The sequence below is a fragment of the Pleurodeles waltl genome, chromosome 9 (genome assembly GCF_031143425.1).
Source record: "Pleurodeles waltl isolate 20211129_DDA chromosome 9, aPleWal1.hap1.20221129, whole genome shotgun sequence".
In the NCBI taxonomy this organism is placed as follows: domain Eukaryota; kingdom Metazoa; phylum Chordata; class Amphibia; order Caudata; family Salamandridae; genus Pleurodeles; species Pleurodeles waltl.
The window spans coordinates 473,292,259-473,308,139 of record NC_090448.1 but is presented as its reverse complement, the minus strand read 5'-3'; the positions used below and the strand labels follow the sequence as shown (position 1 = coordinate 473,308,139).

The following is a 15,881-nucleotide window of genomic DNA, read 5'->3' as shown; positions in this document are numbered from 1 at the left end:
TTTATTTTAGCTGTAGTCCTGCAAGAACTTGCAGGGGGCACCGTTGAAGATTTAGCAGCCCTTTTGGCCTTCTTGCATTTACCGGACCAGCCGTCCTTGTTCAAATCACTGGTCGTGAGGAGGGTTCTAAGTGGACTCATTTATTGAAGCCTCCGCCCCCTCCTCTACCCCCCCCCCCCCCCCCCACACACACACACACACACACCAAACCAGTTGTGATGCCACAGTGAGATTTCAAATTTGATTGTCACTTTCCCGTGTGTGCAATTCAAACCAATTCACAGGTGTCCACTATGTCTTCAGCTCTCTGTGCATCCACCTTACACAGCCTTTTTGCTAGACAAAGTGGTGCTGAGGACTAAGATAGTCCTTTTGCTTAAAGCTGTCTCTGCTTTTCGCTTTGGGCAATCCATCACTTACACATTCTTTGCTCTGCCTCACTACTTGAAAGAGGAGGGACTACAACCGATGGACCCTAAAAGAGCTTTAAGCACCAAGACCATCTGTTTGCTCAGTGCTTTGCTGGGTTCTGTGGGGGTAAAGAAAGGCAAGTAGGTGCTGAGAAGGACTTTGGCAAGGTTGGTAGTCCTCTGCAACAAGATCAGAAATGCACTTGCCAAGAAACAGCTTCCCAAGGGGTTGAGGGCCCATTCCACCTGGGCCAGTGCTGCTACCACTGTGCTGCCGTCGACATCTGGCATTAGATCTTATTCATAAAGCACTGCTGCCTTGACAACTAGGCCTGAAGGGAAGAACAGGGCATTTTGCTCATTCTGTTCTGCAGGACCTTTTGGTGTGAGCATTCCACAGACCCACCTTCATGGGAGGTACTGCTTTGGTATCTACTCTAAAGGTGAGGAATCTGCAGTTAGAAGTATCCATCAGAAGAACTAGTTACTTACCTTTAGTTACGCTCTTTCTGCTGAACACTGTAGCTAACTGCAGATTATTAACTACCCTCTCCCCATTCTGGGAAATGGTTTCTTTCCCATCTGAAAAGGTCCCAAATAAGAGATCTGCTCACTGGTACCTCTTATTATTGTTGGGCTCCAAGGGTGCAGACAGAATTCAAAATGAAACGCTTCTCAGTGAGCAGGGTTGATACTTGTATGTCACTCAGTCAAAATAGAGCACCTACTGGCACGTATTAACAATGCGGTTTTAAATCTTCCAGATCTAAAGTTGAGGAATCTGCAGTGAGAGTAGCTATCGAAAAGACAATCCCAAAAGTAAGTAACTTGTTCAACACCACCCAAGGAGAGTGCTCCAAAGAAGCACCACATACAACCTGGTCCAGTCAGACTTGCTGTAAGCCTTTACTTCGTCACTTGAATGTCCATGAAAGGATACTTCGACCCACGAGAAGGTTCAAACACAAAAAATACTTCAGGACATTGAAAGCCTCAAAATGCCTTCACCAAAGGCTCACTCTCAATCAATCAGGATTTATAAAGTGCAGGTAATCACCCAATAGGGTATCCAGGTGCTTGCAGGTCCTATAGGCTTATTTGATAAGCCAGGTCTTGAGGGCCATTCGGAATTCCTGAAGTGGGGTGATGGTCCGGAGGTGCATGGAGAGGCTCACTCAGGTGCTGTTTCCTCATATCCTCAAAACGAAAGCTACTTTAAAATATTTTACTAGAGTCCCACAACAGGGAGACATTACAACAGTATTAGGTCGTCTCCCGCGGAAGAAACATACTCCTGTGTCATAATCTAGAGGTCAGCTACACAACGTGGTTTTACCATAAAACACAAAGACCTGTTCAGCATTCACCCATGCTTAAAACAGTCTTACAATTGCAACAGATTGTTTTAAAAGCCCTGCTCAAGCATGCTTTGTAACTTCTAGAGTTGAAAGAAAATAAAACCTGCATCTCCAAACTATCTTTTATATTGGGGGTCATGTCATGCCAAATTCCATGGTCATCCATTTAGCTCAAGAGGATGGTTAACCAGGGTGCCACACAATTTCCTCGTCTAGATAAGGAGTGTAAACTGCTACACAGAGCAGGTAAGAGTGTGACAGCGAGTGGTTTCACCTGGTGCATTGCCTCCTCTAGTAGGGAAGAGTTTGAACAACTTCACCACCTCCCAGAAAAGTACAAAAAGAGAGACAAGATTGTAACTGAAAGAACATTTCCAATGCTGGCATCTGCTGCGTGTTAGACGCAGCTGACAGTGTGCCCACCAAATAGTACCAGCTTCTTTCTGTGCCATCATGCATGGCTATCTATATTTCCCCAAATAGTGCTTGTTGGACTTGACTTTCAATGGTCTCACCTGTTTGTCTGTAATGTAGATTACGCACTAGATAAAATAAAGGTAGTCACTGCTAAATCCATTGGTGTACTGCAACAACCTCACTCCGTTCAGCGCAGACATCCTACATCTCATGGCATGCCCAAAAACAGAAAGCAGTGTAAGCAGTCCTCCACAGCACAAAGCAAGCAATCTCAAGCCAATCTGCACCGAGCATTTCATAGAGGAGATTTTTATGGAAAGAGCAAGGGTATTGTCAGAGGCTTCTGCATACGTGGATCTTCTGCAGCCTCCAAACAGTGACTCATTACTCATTCTCCCAGGTCATCTGCTCGGGGTGGAGGTGGAGGAGGATTACTCTCAAGACTGAAGTGCATTGATGATTGACAGATGTGTCGTTTGTAGTACTGCAGGCCTACTCAATTGAGTTCATGCACTTGCCCTCAAAAGTACCCCCACAAAAGCACACAGTCTACAGAGAATATAACACTCTCTTGCTAGAAGAGGTCTACCATTATTTAGAAAACTGACTGGTAAAGGGGGACTTATCTCAGCAATGTACTGCCCATACATACTATTCAAGGACTTCACTGGCTTCGGATCACATCTGTTCCAAAAACAAAAATCCTATCAGCAACTTGTGCAAATCTAAAACTGTTAGGAAGTAGTGCTCAACACTTTGTTGGCTCTAGACTCCCCTGCAAAAGGAGGAGCGTAGAGATATTTCACAGACTGATTCCAGTTTTCCAGACGTTACATTCTCACACAGTGAAAATGGTAATGACATTGTTGACATGATGGCTTCAAGAAAGTAAATATCACCTAAAGAGGTGAATACCCGATAAACCAAGGAATAATAATCTCTGTGAGCTCACTATAGACTGGAATCGAATTGTTTTATGAAGACTCTCCACTTGATCTTAAAAACACCAATCCATTTTTTGGAGACTAAAGTGCAGTACGAAGGTGTGGTGCAAGATGTTTTTCCATTGTCCCTGGTCTTTTGCAAAGGCTGTCTTATAAAGTGGTTTCAGTGCGTGCCTACAAATGCAGCTGTTACAGGAGTGTATTGCATTACTAAATGCATAGGCATCTAGGGATTGGGAAGATCTAGTGTTAGTTCAGGTTAAGCACAGTCTCCTGTGGTAGAACATACACAATGGTAAGGGGGCACTTTGTGGAGGCCCAAACCTGTCATAACTCGGACAGTAGATTCCTCACTTCAGGTAATGCACATCTTGCTCACCTCACATTTTAGGGGATGTGGAGCTCAGCCCACCTCACATTTTAGGGGACGTGGAGCTCAGCTGAATATCTTCATATCAGTGTGTTGAATCTCAGCAGCGTTTCTTTTGCTTGTTTTTCCAAGCACACTTGCAAGAGAAAACATAGTTGTTAAAATAGACAACATGACAACTAAGTACTGTGTTTGCAAGCAGGGAGGAATACTCTCTAGCCTGGTCTCCGATTGCTCAGCGGATGCGACCCTGGGATAACAAACTCCATATTCATCTCTGGGCCTATCACCTTCTAGGCACTGACGACCACTTTGTCAACCTGCTCAGCATTCAAAAATGGATGGGAAATCAACCCCCAGATATTGACTTGTTCACAGCAGTCCAAAAAAATGCCTACGCCTATGCTTAGTGTTATTTTATTGCAGCAGACAGTGTGAGGAATTAGGAAAAAGAGGAGGAGAGAGGAGGAGAAAGAAAAACAGGAAATGGATGGAACATCATTTTCTGGCCATGCTTATTCTTTTCCACTGTGTGCAGCCGTCTCCTAAGTAGTCAGGATAATAGGATGGGACAGAGTATCCACCAACATGAACCAGGCAAATATGGTGCACCACAGTGTAAAAGGTCCAAATAGCTGCAATTTAAGCTCACAGTTGGAGGGATTGTATGTCTGGATAATAAATCTATGCTAAATTTTCCCTTGCTGCATTGGTAGCACATTTTGGCATGCTAGTGATTTTGGAAAGCTAGTGGTTTGGCTCCTTATTTTACCAACAGTCTAAAAATATTCTTAATGAAACTCACAACAGTACAACTAATACTGCTATACAGCTAAATTAAAATGTTTTGGACATCACTGTCGGCATTCTTCCACACAATGCTGACCCATCAGACATGGTCATCTGTCTTTATTTCATTAAAGATGCCAGCTTAGCATACACCTCCATTAATTTTCGTTTGTCGGCTGCAGACACTAACTTGCAAGAGATTCAGTTACCTAATTTTGGAAAATTCATCTAGTCAAACCTTCGGGGAGGGGTTCGGAAGGGTAATTTCAACTGGAGTTCTCACAGTACCATCTTGGGATCTCTGTTTTTTTTTTTTTAGAATTGTTGGTTCACAGTTTGAGCCACTCGTACTCACTTGAAGTACTAACTTGGAAGGAAGCCGTTCTAGTTAGTCACATATTTTTGCAGAGTGTAAGTAACTGCATGCACATAGATAAGTTAATCCTACTAACACATTCACGCTATCTACCAAAGGTGTGGTATCTCCTTTTCACATTAACCAGCCATCAAAGTTCAAGCATTATGCGGGGTTGACGACGCTTACAGAATTAGGCCCCTGTCAAAGACAATGCAACCATTTATATCCTTTGGACCTGCACATTCTGGACGGTTCATTGCCAAAGATGGCATAGCTAAATGGATAGTAAAACACATTTAAATGTGCACTATACTGGTGTGCATAGGCAGCTCACAGGCACTGCACAAGCCCAGTCTACTCATAAAATAGGCACTGCTATTGTCATTCCTGGTAATATCCCATTTGGGGATATTTGTAAAGCTGCTACTTAGTCATCTACTCATTTATTTACCTAACATATTGAAATTGGTATTCAGTCCAAAAAAGAGGTCCAAGTGAGCCAAACGATTTTAAACGCTTTGACTAAAACTACCTCTGCTTTGAATGTAGTATTGTAAAATCACTGTTTTAAAACTTGTTTTTGCTTTCCAGTGATGAAGAAATGGACGAAGCTAATGGAACTAATGCTGTAGATAATGAGATTGAACAAAACAAGGAGTCTAAAAAGGAGGTATTTTACTACTCTTTTCTCAGTTATTGCTGATGCATTTGTATTGTAGCAAATCTGATATTTTTTCATGAACTTCCTAAATAAACATGTTTATATTTCTCTTTTAAAATAGTATTTTTACACACTCCGTAAATGTCTTCCTAAGATGAAATCTTCTGTGTTGATTATAAAGTTGACTATTGTATAGTGAGCCAGTTAGCTAAAATTCCAGGTGCAGCACGCAAGATCTTTGAAACCCTTTGCTCCTATCTTGGTATTTCTTTTAGTGCTGTATTGAAAATGCCACCCACCTGTTAAGTCAGAGTGTAACTTTGCTCTATTCCCTTTTAGGTATTTTGGTTTCACGTACCATCCCCCGTAACTTCCCTGGGGTTCGTGTACATGTTTTCTTGTATAATATTGAAAACAGAGGCCTGCTCATCATTAAAAACTTTTTTTTTATTTGTCAGGATGGAGGCTTGCTTTTTTCTCTTTCTCAGTAACAGTTTCCATGTTGTGTAGGTAATGACGCTATTGGTAAAATAATTCAGTGAAAACCAGTCCTTTCATGAGATTTGAGGCTTACCTCTTTGGCTTTAGAACACTTTGTACTTGTGTTGATTTTAGTTTTTTGTGATTATTAATTTATGGTTTACAATGAACATAATTCCTAAAACCAGTCCCGTCCCTAACATCCCACCCTTTCCTTTGATAGTTACCAGTCTGCCCTCAAGTGTGCAGCCCCGAGCAGAGTTAAGTACATTTGTATAGTCAGTGAGAGGGAAAAATTAGTTTCTTTGGGCACTGGGGTTTCTGATCCCAGCCAAATGCTTTGAATTAGTTGCAGTCCATGTTTTAATAAATCTTTCAAGGTGTTGTCTAACCAACTAACAAATTATTATTTATTTGTTTGTTTTTTTAAATTTATTTTGCAAGCTGCTTATAATGGCTTATATGCTAGGTTTAAACGCTAGGAGGAACTAAAAAATGACCACCCAAGTGACAAAGCCTATAGGGTAAGACCTTTGTGATAGTAACCACAGCAACAAAAATGGTTCAGGGTCTCTCAAAAGAACAATGTTTACAAATAATCAACCCACAGTAAAGCTTTTTTTCTCCAGCTACAGCATGCATGCATAATAATCTTCTTCCCTCTGCAGCCTCTTCCAGTTCATCATATTAGGGACATAATATCTACATAAGATTGTATACGTTTATTTCTTTACCTGATTACACTTGGATGAATATTGAACTTGATGCACACGTTGGTCCAGTCTTTGCCATCTATTTAGCAATCCAGATCAGACTTGTAGTCTTCTTGTCACTTAACTTAAAACCAATGTTCTGCAAGATAAGAATGGAAAGTATATTCTGATACGACTTGTACCTTATAGACTTCTAACTGCAGATCCCTCACCTTTTGAATACTTCACCAGGCATCAGACTGGGTCTGGAATTCTTCTCAACAGTACACATGTGTTCGAGGAGGTGGTGCCGGTGGCTTCATGTTGACTTCATCTGCACCAGATGTGACGCATGCAGGCTTGTGTAGGTGCCAACCATGTGAGTTGGTCTCAAACAGTTCCTTTCTTTCCACATCAGCAGACACTGATCCGGAGCTGTTCCTTATCTCATTGACACTAAATTGTACTTCTACCGGAAGGTTCACCCTTGGTACCAGTTGGGACCTCTGGATCTGCTCAGGACTTTGAACCTGCTTTGGTACTGCTTCCATCCCTGGTATCACAACCCAGTGTGAAATTTGATCCTCTGAGGCTGGCGGCGTTGACTTGAAACAAGGACAGCCAACCCCCAGTGCTGTCAGATGGTGCCACACTAACCTTGGTTTAGGCCGCGTGCTCCTCTTTCTGAGCCACAACCCTTTTACCAACCCTCTGACTCGACACAGTGCCTCTCCCTACCTTTAGATCACAAGTTCTTCATAACCTCTTTGGCACAGATTCAGACCATAAGGACTGTTACGCTGGAGATTAGGTTGCCCAGCTGTACTCTGAGGAAAACTGATATGAGGATCTCCGGAGTGCCAGTGGTTTGGCCTCCTCTTCAGACACTGACCTAGTTTACTCCCCATCCCACCCACCTGGACCAAACTGTGTTCGAGCCCAGCTGTGCATCTCAGATGCCATCAGCCTGCAACAGGTGACCCTGTACTCCTCACTCAACACCACTCCGGAAAGGGTTGTGGTGAAAGCTTCAACCAGCACACTAAACCCAAACTGTACTACCACTGACAGAGAATCGAAAAGGATAGAAACCTTAGGTATGGGCATTTTCTCTATACAAGTTTGGCTCGTTGTTCCGTGAACACCAGCTACATACTAGCCTGTTAATCTCCTGGCTTGTGGTACTTCATGTCCCAAGTTTTGCCCATGATTCGGGAAGGAGCCCAGGCCATTGTTTTTCAGGCCTGTTAAGATATTTGTGCTGCATCAAACTTAACTATCCGCAGTGGAATGGACACTGTGACTCCATTGGAAGAGCTGTTGACACTAGTGTGGTCATTCAAACGTGTGGATTTGTTCAGCCGGTTTTTCACATGACGTTCAGGCCAGTCTTATGGACATGCCATATGGTTCCTGATTTTTTTGGGAGATAAAGCTGACTGGCCCCTGGAGCGCTTTAAACATAGCAGGGCCATAGTGCACTGCTTTGGCATTTCTGCTCCCTCATGCCAACCACAACAGCCTCCTTAGCTTGCCCTTGTCTGTGCAAAGCCACCCTGTTGGCGGGAGGATCAGACACTTTCTGGCAGTGTGGTAGAAGATAACTTTGGAAGGTTGGCCCTGCAAATTATACAGAAGGGTTACGTTTTACTATTTGTCAAAACCCCGCCACACTTGCCACCATCCTCAGAATGACCAACTGAGGGCCATCTGTCCCTCTTACAGCAGGAAGTGCAGGTCCTTTTGGCCAAAGGAACGAGAGCAAGGGTTCCGGCACCAGAAGTTGTTTGTTTGTTGGTCTCGCTACTTCCTTGTGCCGAAAAATTCAGGAGCTTCCTTCCCATATTAAACCTTTGCCCTTTCAGTGCCTTTCTAAAAAAGGTCAAGTTCAAGATGCTCACCCAGGCTGAGGTCTTACCTGCTTCTACCCTGGTGACTGGATGGTAGAGGTGGAGCAGCAGGACCCTGGTCTTCAGCTGAGGCCTGACTCCATGTCAACCTTATGGAGCTGATGGCCGTCTGTTTGGTGTTGAAAGCCTTCCTGTCCTCCATCAAAGGAAGACCCAAAGTATACAAAAACGTGATGGCTGGAATGCTTGATTTAAATCTCATCCACAATTTAGAGAATGACTTCCTTTTGCAAAGGCACAAGGGATAGGGTTCAGCCAAACCAATACTAAAGTTTCTCTCCTGGACGTGTTAAAATCCAATCTTTTGCTTTGTGGCTGCTTAATTATCAACCTAAGAACAACAGATTTAACTTTGCTATCAAAAGTAAACCAGTTATGCTCCAACCACAATATTAGAAATATTTAATAGAACACACATAACATACTATTGATATTTGTTAATATAATTCACCATCCTTTGGACTAGATACATCTCCCAAAATGTTTAGCCCAAAACTGACAAACAGTATACAAAGTACAAAAAAGGTTGTGTTGACTCTGCATGTCTGTGACTTCTTGACCTTTATCCCATCTTCTTCAGGACCAGTAACTAAACTAAAACCATTAATACGTTTGAGGATTTGATATCATGCATATTGATGGTGCCGTGCTTTTATTGTCCTTCACCCACAATAATACGAACAGTCTGTTTCTTTCTCAATGAGAGAACAAAACTTGTGTTTAAGGCTTTGTAATTTTAAAACACGCAGCTTAAGTTTCACGTGGGTAAACCAACTTCAGCAAGTCTACCGGTCCTTTGCTGCCCTGAGCAATGAAGCCACTAGCAGGAAATACATTTCTCCTGAAAGCGGCATTTTCAATTATTTTTCTATTTGGCGCGGTTCACACAGCTTATATCTGCTGGTTTACAAACCGACAAACGTGCTGCATGCTGACAATATGTTGTCCAGTGTTTCTCATCGAAGTCAGGGTCCAACAGGAACACAAACCGTTGTTTGTGAAGAAGCCACCAAAACGCTGCATCAACACAATAACCTTTTTTTAGAACTTTGATTGTATACATTTGTTATTTTATTTTATTTTTGGACTAGAGGTTTTGGATGATGAATCTATTCAAATCGATGATGAATTATATTTAAAAATGTCAATAGTATTTTGTGTATTTTATTAAATAATTGACATTCTAAACTTTGTGCTTGGATCACAACAGGCTACTTTTGATATCCAAGTTATATCTGTTGTTTTTAGGTTGATAAGTAAGCATCCACATAGCAAAAGATTGGATTTTATCAACAAGTCCAGGAGAAAAACTTTGGTATTTATTGTTATCTTTGTCGCTGGTAATTATCTCAGTTCATTGTTATTTTGCAGACCGTGCCACCTGTTTTTGGTAGGAGTACGACCAGTTGTGGGTTCTGAGTACTCTGTCACTGAAATCAAGGTATAAGTGGCTGATGAGCCATAATCGGGGCAAAATCAGTCCTAGGTATGGTGTGCTGCGGTGTAGGGGGACCTGCCCTGGCAGTTCGGGCTGGACTGTTCCCATTGGAGCAGGGTCAAGACTGATATGCATATGACTGGGTATAACTGAGGTGGCATGATGTGCAAAATAACGTTGGACTGGGATGCAGCCTAAGTTTTAATCAGTGATTGAGATTAATTCAAGCATTCTGTTCACTTTTTGTGTACTTCATCAAAGAGCAGCTGATGCAAGTGCTCATGCACTTGTCCGCCAAGTAGTATTGTAACAAGCAGGGCAGGGTGGGACCAGGAAGCTTTGTGTATCTGGACGTGTCTGGACTGCCAAGAGATTTTTCTTGTCACATTGAAGTTTCCAAGACCTCACTTGCTTAGCGGTGCTTTCCGCATAAATTAGAATCCTGGGCTCCTTTACGTTGATACCTCTCCTGCCCCAAGTTCTGACAATCAGGACCCACTGAGCCAAATTCAACCTCGTTGCTCCCGACTGGGCATAGAGAGTATGGTATCCTGACCTGCTGAGCATGAGTATCTTGTCCTTCGATGAGGCTTCCCCTTCAAGGGGGATCTCCTGTCACAGCAGCAGGGCAGTGTCCTGAACCAGGGCCTGTGAAAGCTCCATGCTTTGAGATTGAACAGCAACAGTTGAATGCTTTCGACCTTTCTCCAGAAGTGGTTGACGTCATCTTTGGGACCAGGAGTCCCTCAAACAAATTTGTATACACCCACAGTTGTGATAAGTTGTGGCCTGGTGCGTTTTTAACCCCTTTGCTGCCAGGCCTTTTCCCCCTCCTGTACCAGGCCTTTCTGATGGATACAACTACCTGTGGATTCCTCACCTCATGAATACTCCCATGGCGCCAGCATTCGACGGAAATCTTCTTACTAGTCTCTGCACGTCGACGAGGACGTCACTGTCTCGCACGCGACGCCGTCTGACGTCATACAGGCAATAAGAGGTCCTCGACGACGTGCAGACGTCAGTTCCCTTTTTTCCGTGCATTCGAAACGGTTATCTTCGAGGGAGCAACTGTTACTCTTGCGGTTACAGTGTATATCTTGCTGCGTACTCTTTCTCTGTGGAAATAATGTCGCAGAGAAAGTCTGGATTTAAGCCTTGTCGTGAGTGTGGAGGCAAGATGTCGGTGACGGATCCTCATTCTGATTGCCTTTGGTGTTTGAGCTCCGACCACGACGTCTCGACTTGTGATTCGTGTCAGCACATGAATCCGAAGGCCCTTAAAGAACGCGAGGCGAAGCTGTTTATGGCCAAGTCAAAGGAGAAGCATCACAAGAAAAAGTCTTCTCCAAGACATCGGCGTCATCGAGACTCCCGGCGCCGTAGAGAATCTCGGCGTCATTCAAGGGAGGCTCGTTCCAGGTCTCCGGATCGGCGCCGGAGGACATGGGAGGTCAGCCCCACGGTGACGCCGCATCCTTCGACGCCGTTGCTCTCTCCGGCGTCTCCAACTTCGCCTGGACAGGCGTCGGTGATTGAGGTATTGGAGCCTCAAGTGTTTTCTCCGGCGCAGACGCCGAGGCCGGCGTCGGGGTCGCCTCCGAGTCAGGCACCCCAGTATCCGGCTTTTCCCACCCCTGGAGCCGATAGTTCCGCATTCTTGAATGCGATGTATGCCATCTTCCAACAGATGGCTCCAGGGGGTGCTCCGGCTGGGCCTTTGGCCTTTTCTTTGGGTGATCCTGCGCCTCTTCGGCCGGCACCCTTTATGCCCTTTCTCCCGTTTGGGAACGTGGGCTCGGCGCCAGTGTCGGCGCCGGTGGCCGCTCCGATGGCTTCGGAGGGATTGGCCCCAGGGATTTCCATCCCGTCGACGTCGAGATTTCGGCCTGTGACTCCGGTGGGTCCATCCGTTTCAACTGCTCTTCAGTCGGCGCCGAAGTTACCTGTGGCGCCGGATGCGGCGTCGGTGGCTTCGGAAGATCGGCGCCGATCTCCGACTTCGGCGGAGGTATTGTCGACTCCGCGGATTGAGCAACGACTGCATTCAAGGAGGCGTGCTCTCCGGGTACTAGAAGAGCAGGAGTACCAACGAGCCCTAGAGGAAGGAGAGCTAGAGGACTCGGGTGATGGGCTGCGTGGACTGGAGTCGGCCAGTGGGCTGGACACTTCCCCTGAGTGGGACCTTTCGTCCCCGGGGGAATATACCGAGGAAGCTGCTTCCTTTCATACAGTGGTACGGAAGGCAGCTAGTTTTTTGGACCTGCCTTTGCCGGCGAAACAAAACCTTTTGACAGAGGTGTTGCATCCGGCCTCAGCCGCGGCGGAGCCTCTATTACCTTTTAATGACGCTCTGCTGGATCCGGTTTTAGAGGTGTGGAAGAAGCCGGCATCTTCCCCAGCAGTTCACAGAGCCGTGGCCAGGAGGTATCGGACGGCTCCAACTGATCCTGGTTTCCTATCTAGGCACCCTACGCCGGAGAGCTTGGTTGTGCAGGCCTCCTGTTCGTCCAAGTCAGCGCCTGGTTCTTTTCCGACGGTGCCGGGGGACAGAGATTCAAAAAAGCTGGCGGCGCAGTCGAAGAAGATTTTTTCGTCCTGCAGTCTGGCTTTAAAAGCCACCAATGCAACCTGTATCCTGGGGAGGTATATTCATGCTCTGATGGATGACATCTCCTCTTCGTTTACAGAGCTTCCCCAGGGTCTTTTGGATCTTGTCTCTGATGCCCAGGCTGCTGCGACCCAAATTATCCAGACGGGACTGGATACCACCGACTCGGTAGCCAGAGCAATGGGCACAACTGTGGTGGAAAGGAGACAGGCCTGGCTCCGTAACTCGGGCTTTTCGGCAGATGTACAGTCCACATTGTTGGATCTCCCGTTTGATGGGGACAAACTGTTTGGGGCTAAGGCTGATTCGACCTTGGAACGGTTTAAGGAGAGCAGGGCCACGGCTAAGTCGCTGGGACTCCAAGCTCCTTCTTCCACGGCCTCTTCCAGATTCTTCAAGAGGTTTCGTGGATTTGGGCGTGGCTCTTCCTCCTCTTCCTTTCGGGGAAGATATCAGCAACCTGCCTCTTCCCATCCCTATAGATCTTTTAGGGGGAGGGGTAGGGTCCGCACCAGGGGAGCTTCTCAGCAGCACTCTGCCTCTTCCTCATCCTCTGGCGGGGTGCAGCAGGGGAAGCAGCCTTAGGCTTCCACCATTTCCCACTCACTCCTCTCCTGTAGGGGGAAGATTACAGCATTTTCTCACCAAATGGGAGACTGTTACGTCGGACACTTGGGTTCTCAGTGTTGTGGGAAAAGGCTACACCCTTCCCTTTCGGGAGTTTCCGCCCCTCATCCCGCCCCGCCCTTCGTATTGTTCACAAGAACACCTCCTGTTGCTAGAACAGGAGGTAGAAGTCCTCCTTTTAAAGGGCGCGGTGGAGTTGGTCCCGGAGCAGGAAAGGGGTCAAGGAGTTTACTCAAGGTATTTCCTGATTCCCAAGAAGGATGGTCGTTTGAGACCAATTCTGGACCTGAGGATCTTGAATTGGTTCCTCAAGCAGGAAAAGTTCAAGATGCTGACCCTAGCACAGGTGCTTTTGGCGTTGAACATGGAAGACTGGATGGTGTCTGTCGACTTGCAGGATGCTTACTTTCATATCCCGATACTCAAGTCACACAGGAAGTATCTCCGGTTTGTGGTGGGATCGCAACACTACCAGTTTGCGGTCCTTCCGTTTGGTCTTACTTCAGCACCTCGAGTCTTCACGAAGGTGATGTCGGTGGTTGCGGCAGAGCTCAGAAGGAAGGGGATAGCAGTATTCCCTTACTTGGACAATTGGTTAATCAAAGCCAAGTCCCCGGAGCTTGTGTTGCGTCATCTGCAGTCAACAACCCAGTTGTTGTTCGACCTGGGCTTTTCGGTGAACGAGCCCAAATCTCACCTAGAGCCCTCTCAGCGCCTCCTGTTCATAGGGGCAGTACTGGATACAACATTGGGTCGGGCCTTTCCTCCGCCTCAGCGGATTCAAGATATTCAGGATTTGGTTCCAATGTTTCGAAATGGAGCGGTAGTTCCAGTCCTCAAGGTCCTTCGTCTGCTCGGTCTTTTTGCCTCCTGCATTCTGTTGGTCACGCATGCTCGCTGGCACATGAGGGCTCTTCAGTGGTGCCTCCGAAGGCAGTGGTCTCAACACAGAGGGGATCTAGAGGGTACTGTCAAGATCTCCAGAGATGCTGCTGTGGATTTGAAGTGGTGGATTGCAAGCAACAATCTTTCACAAGGAAAGCCGTTCCAGCAGTCGCCACCAGTGACAACAGTCATAACGGATGCTTCCACTCTAGGGTGGGGAGCTCATCTGGGGGATCTGGAGATCAAAGGTCTTTGGTCTCCAGAGGAACAGATTTTTCACATCAATCTGTTAGAGTTACGGGCTGTACGTCTGGCTCTCAAGGCCTTCCTCCCCTTCGTGGTCAGTCGGTACAGGTCCTAACGGACAATACTACCACGATGTGGTACATAAACAAGCAGGGAGGAGTGGGGTCGTACCTTCTCTGCAGAGAAGCTCTTCGACTATGGTCCTGGGCAAAGGACCATCGGATTTGCTTGATAGCAAACCATCTGGCCGGAGTTTTGAACGTGCGTGCGGACAGTCTCAGTCGCCACTTCTCGGCAGACCACGAGTGGCGTCTCCATCCAGATCAAGTCCGTTTAATCTTCCAGAAGTGGGGGTTTCCTCGGGTAGATCTGTTCGCCACTCGAGAGAACGCGCATTGTCCGTTGTTCTGCAGCCTTCAGTATCCGATGCAGGAAGCGTTGGGGGACGCGTTTCAAATTACCTGGTGCGGCCAGTTGCTTTACGCGTTTCCTCCCATACCCTTGATTCCTCGAGTATTGAGGAAGATTCGCCAAGACCGGGCTCTAGTAATCTTAATAGCTCCGGATTGGCCAAGGAGGGTGTGGTACTCCGACCTTCTCCAACTCTCAACGTGCCCGCCGCTCCGTCTCCCTTTCAGGGCAGACCTCCTCTCACAGTCGCAGGGGCAGGTTCTACACCCCAACCTCCAGAGTCTGCACCTACATGCCTGGAGATTGAACGGGGCAACCTGAGTTCCTTCTCTCTCCCGCCTGAGGTAGTGGATGTTATATTAGCGGCCAGGCGACACTCCACTAAATCTATCTACGCTAATAGGTGGTCTAAATTTGTTGCGTGGTGTGGAGAGAGGCAGATTGATCCCTTACATGCTCATCTATCGGACATTTTGTCTTTTGCTCTATCTCTGGCGCAAAAAGGTTGTGCAGTGGCTACCATTAAAGGTTATTTATCGGCCTTGTCAGCCTTCATATGTCTTCCAGACCAACCATCTTTATTTAAATCCCCTATTGTTATCAGATTCTTGAAAGGTCTTCTAAATCAATATCCTCCAAAGCCATTCGTTATGCCGCAATGGGATTTGTCCTTAGTCCTGACTTTCCTTATGGGGTCCCCTTTTGAACCTATGCATTCTTGCCCCTTGAGGTATTTGGTTTTAAAAACAGTCTTCCTGATAGCTATAACATCAGCAAGGAGAGTGAGTGAGTTGCAGGCCTTATCAGTAAAACCCCCTTATACAACTTTTTATGGGGATAAGGTGGTGTTGAGGACCAAGGCTGCTTTCCTCCCGAAGGTTGTTTCACCCTTCCATTTGGCTCAGGCAATTACTTTGTCCACGTTCTATCCTCCGCCTCATCCTTCCAAAGAGGAAGAAAGACTGCACCGTCTGGACCCAAAGAGAGCGTTGAGCTTCTTTATCGATAGAACAAGGGATTTCAGGCTGGAGGATCAGCTGTTTATTGGATACGTGGGCAAGAGGAGAGGAAAGGCAGTCCACAAGAGAACACTATCCAGGTGGGTTGTTCTTTGCATTAAAATATGTTACTCTTTGGCAAAGAAGGATCCTCCTGAGGGCATTAGAGCTCATTCCACCAGAGCTAAGTCGGCCACTTCGGCCTTAGCCAGAGGTGTTCCTGTGGTCGACATCTGCAAGGCCGCAACTTGGTCGTCCCTTCACACTTTTGCAAAA

General features: G+C 46.2%; 1 protein-coding gene across 2 annotated transcripts in view; it reads left to right on the top strand.

Moving 5' to 3' along the window:
* The window catches only part of RCOR1 (REST corepressor 1), a 666,190-nt gene that overhangs the window by 187,171 nt on the left and 463,138 nt on the right, over positions 1-15,881 (top strand). For both annotated transcript variants that reach the window (XM_069207302.1, XM_069207303.1), the window contains exon 7: positions 5,238-5,316. In XM_069207302.1, coding sequence (XP_069063403.1) covers positions 5,238-5,316 — 79 coding nt within the window. The remainder of the gene's footprint in view (positions 1-5,237; positions 5,317-15,881) is intronic.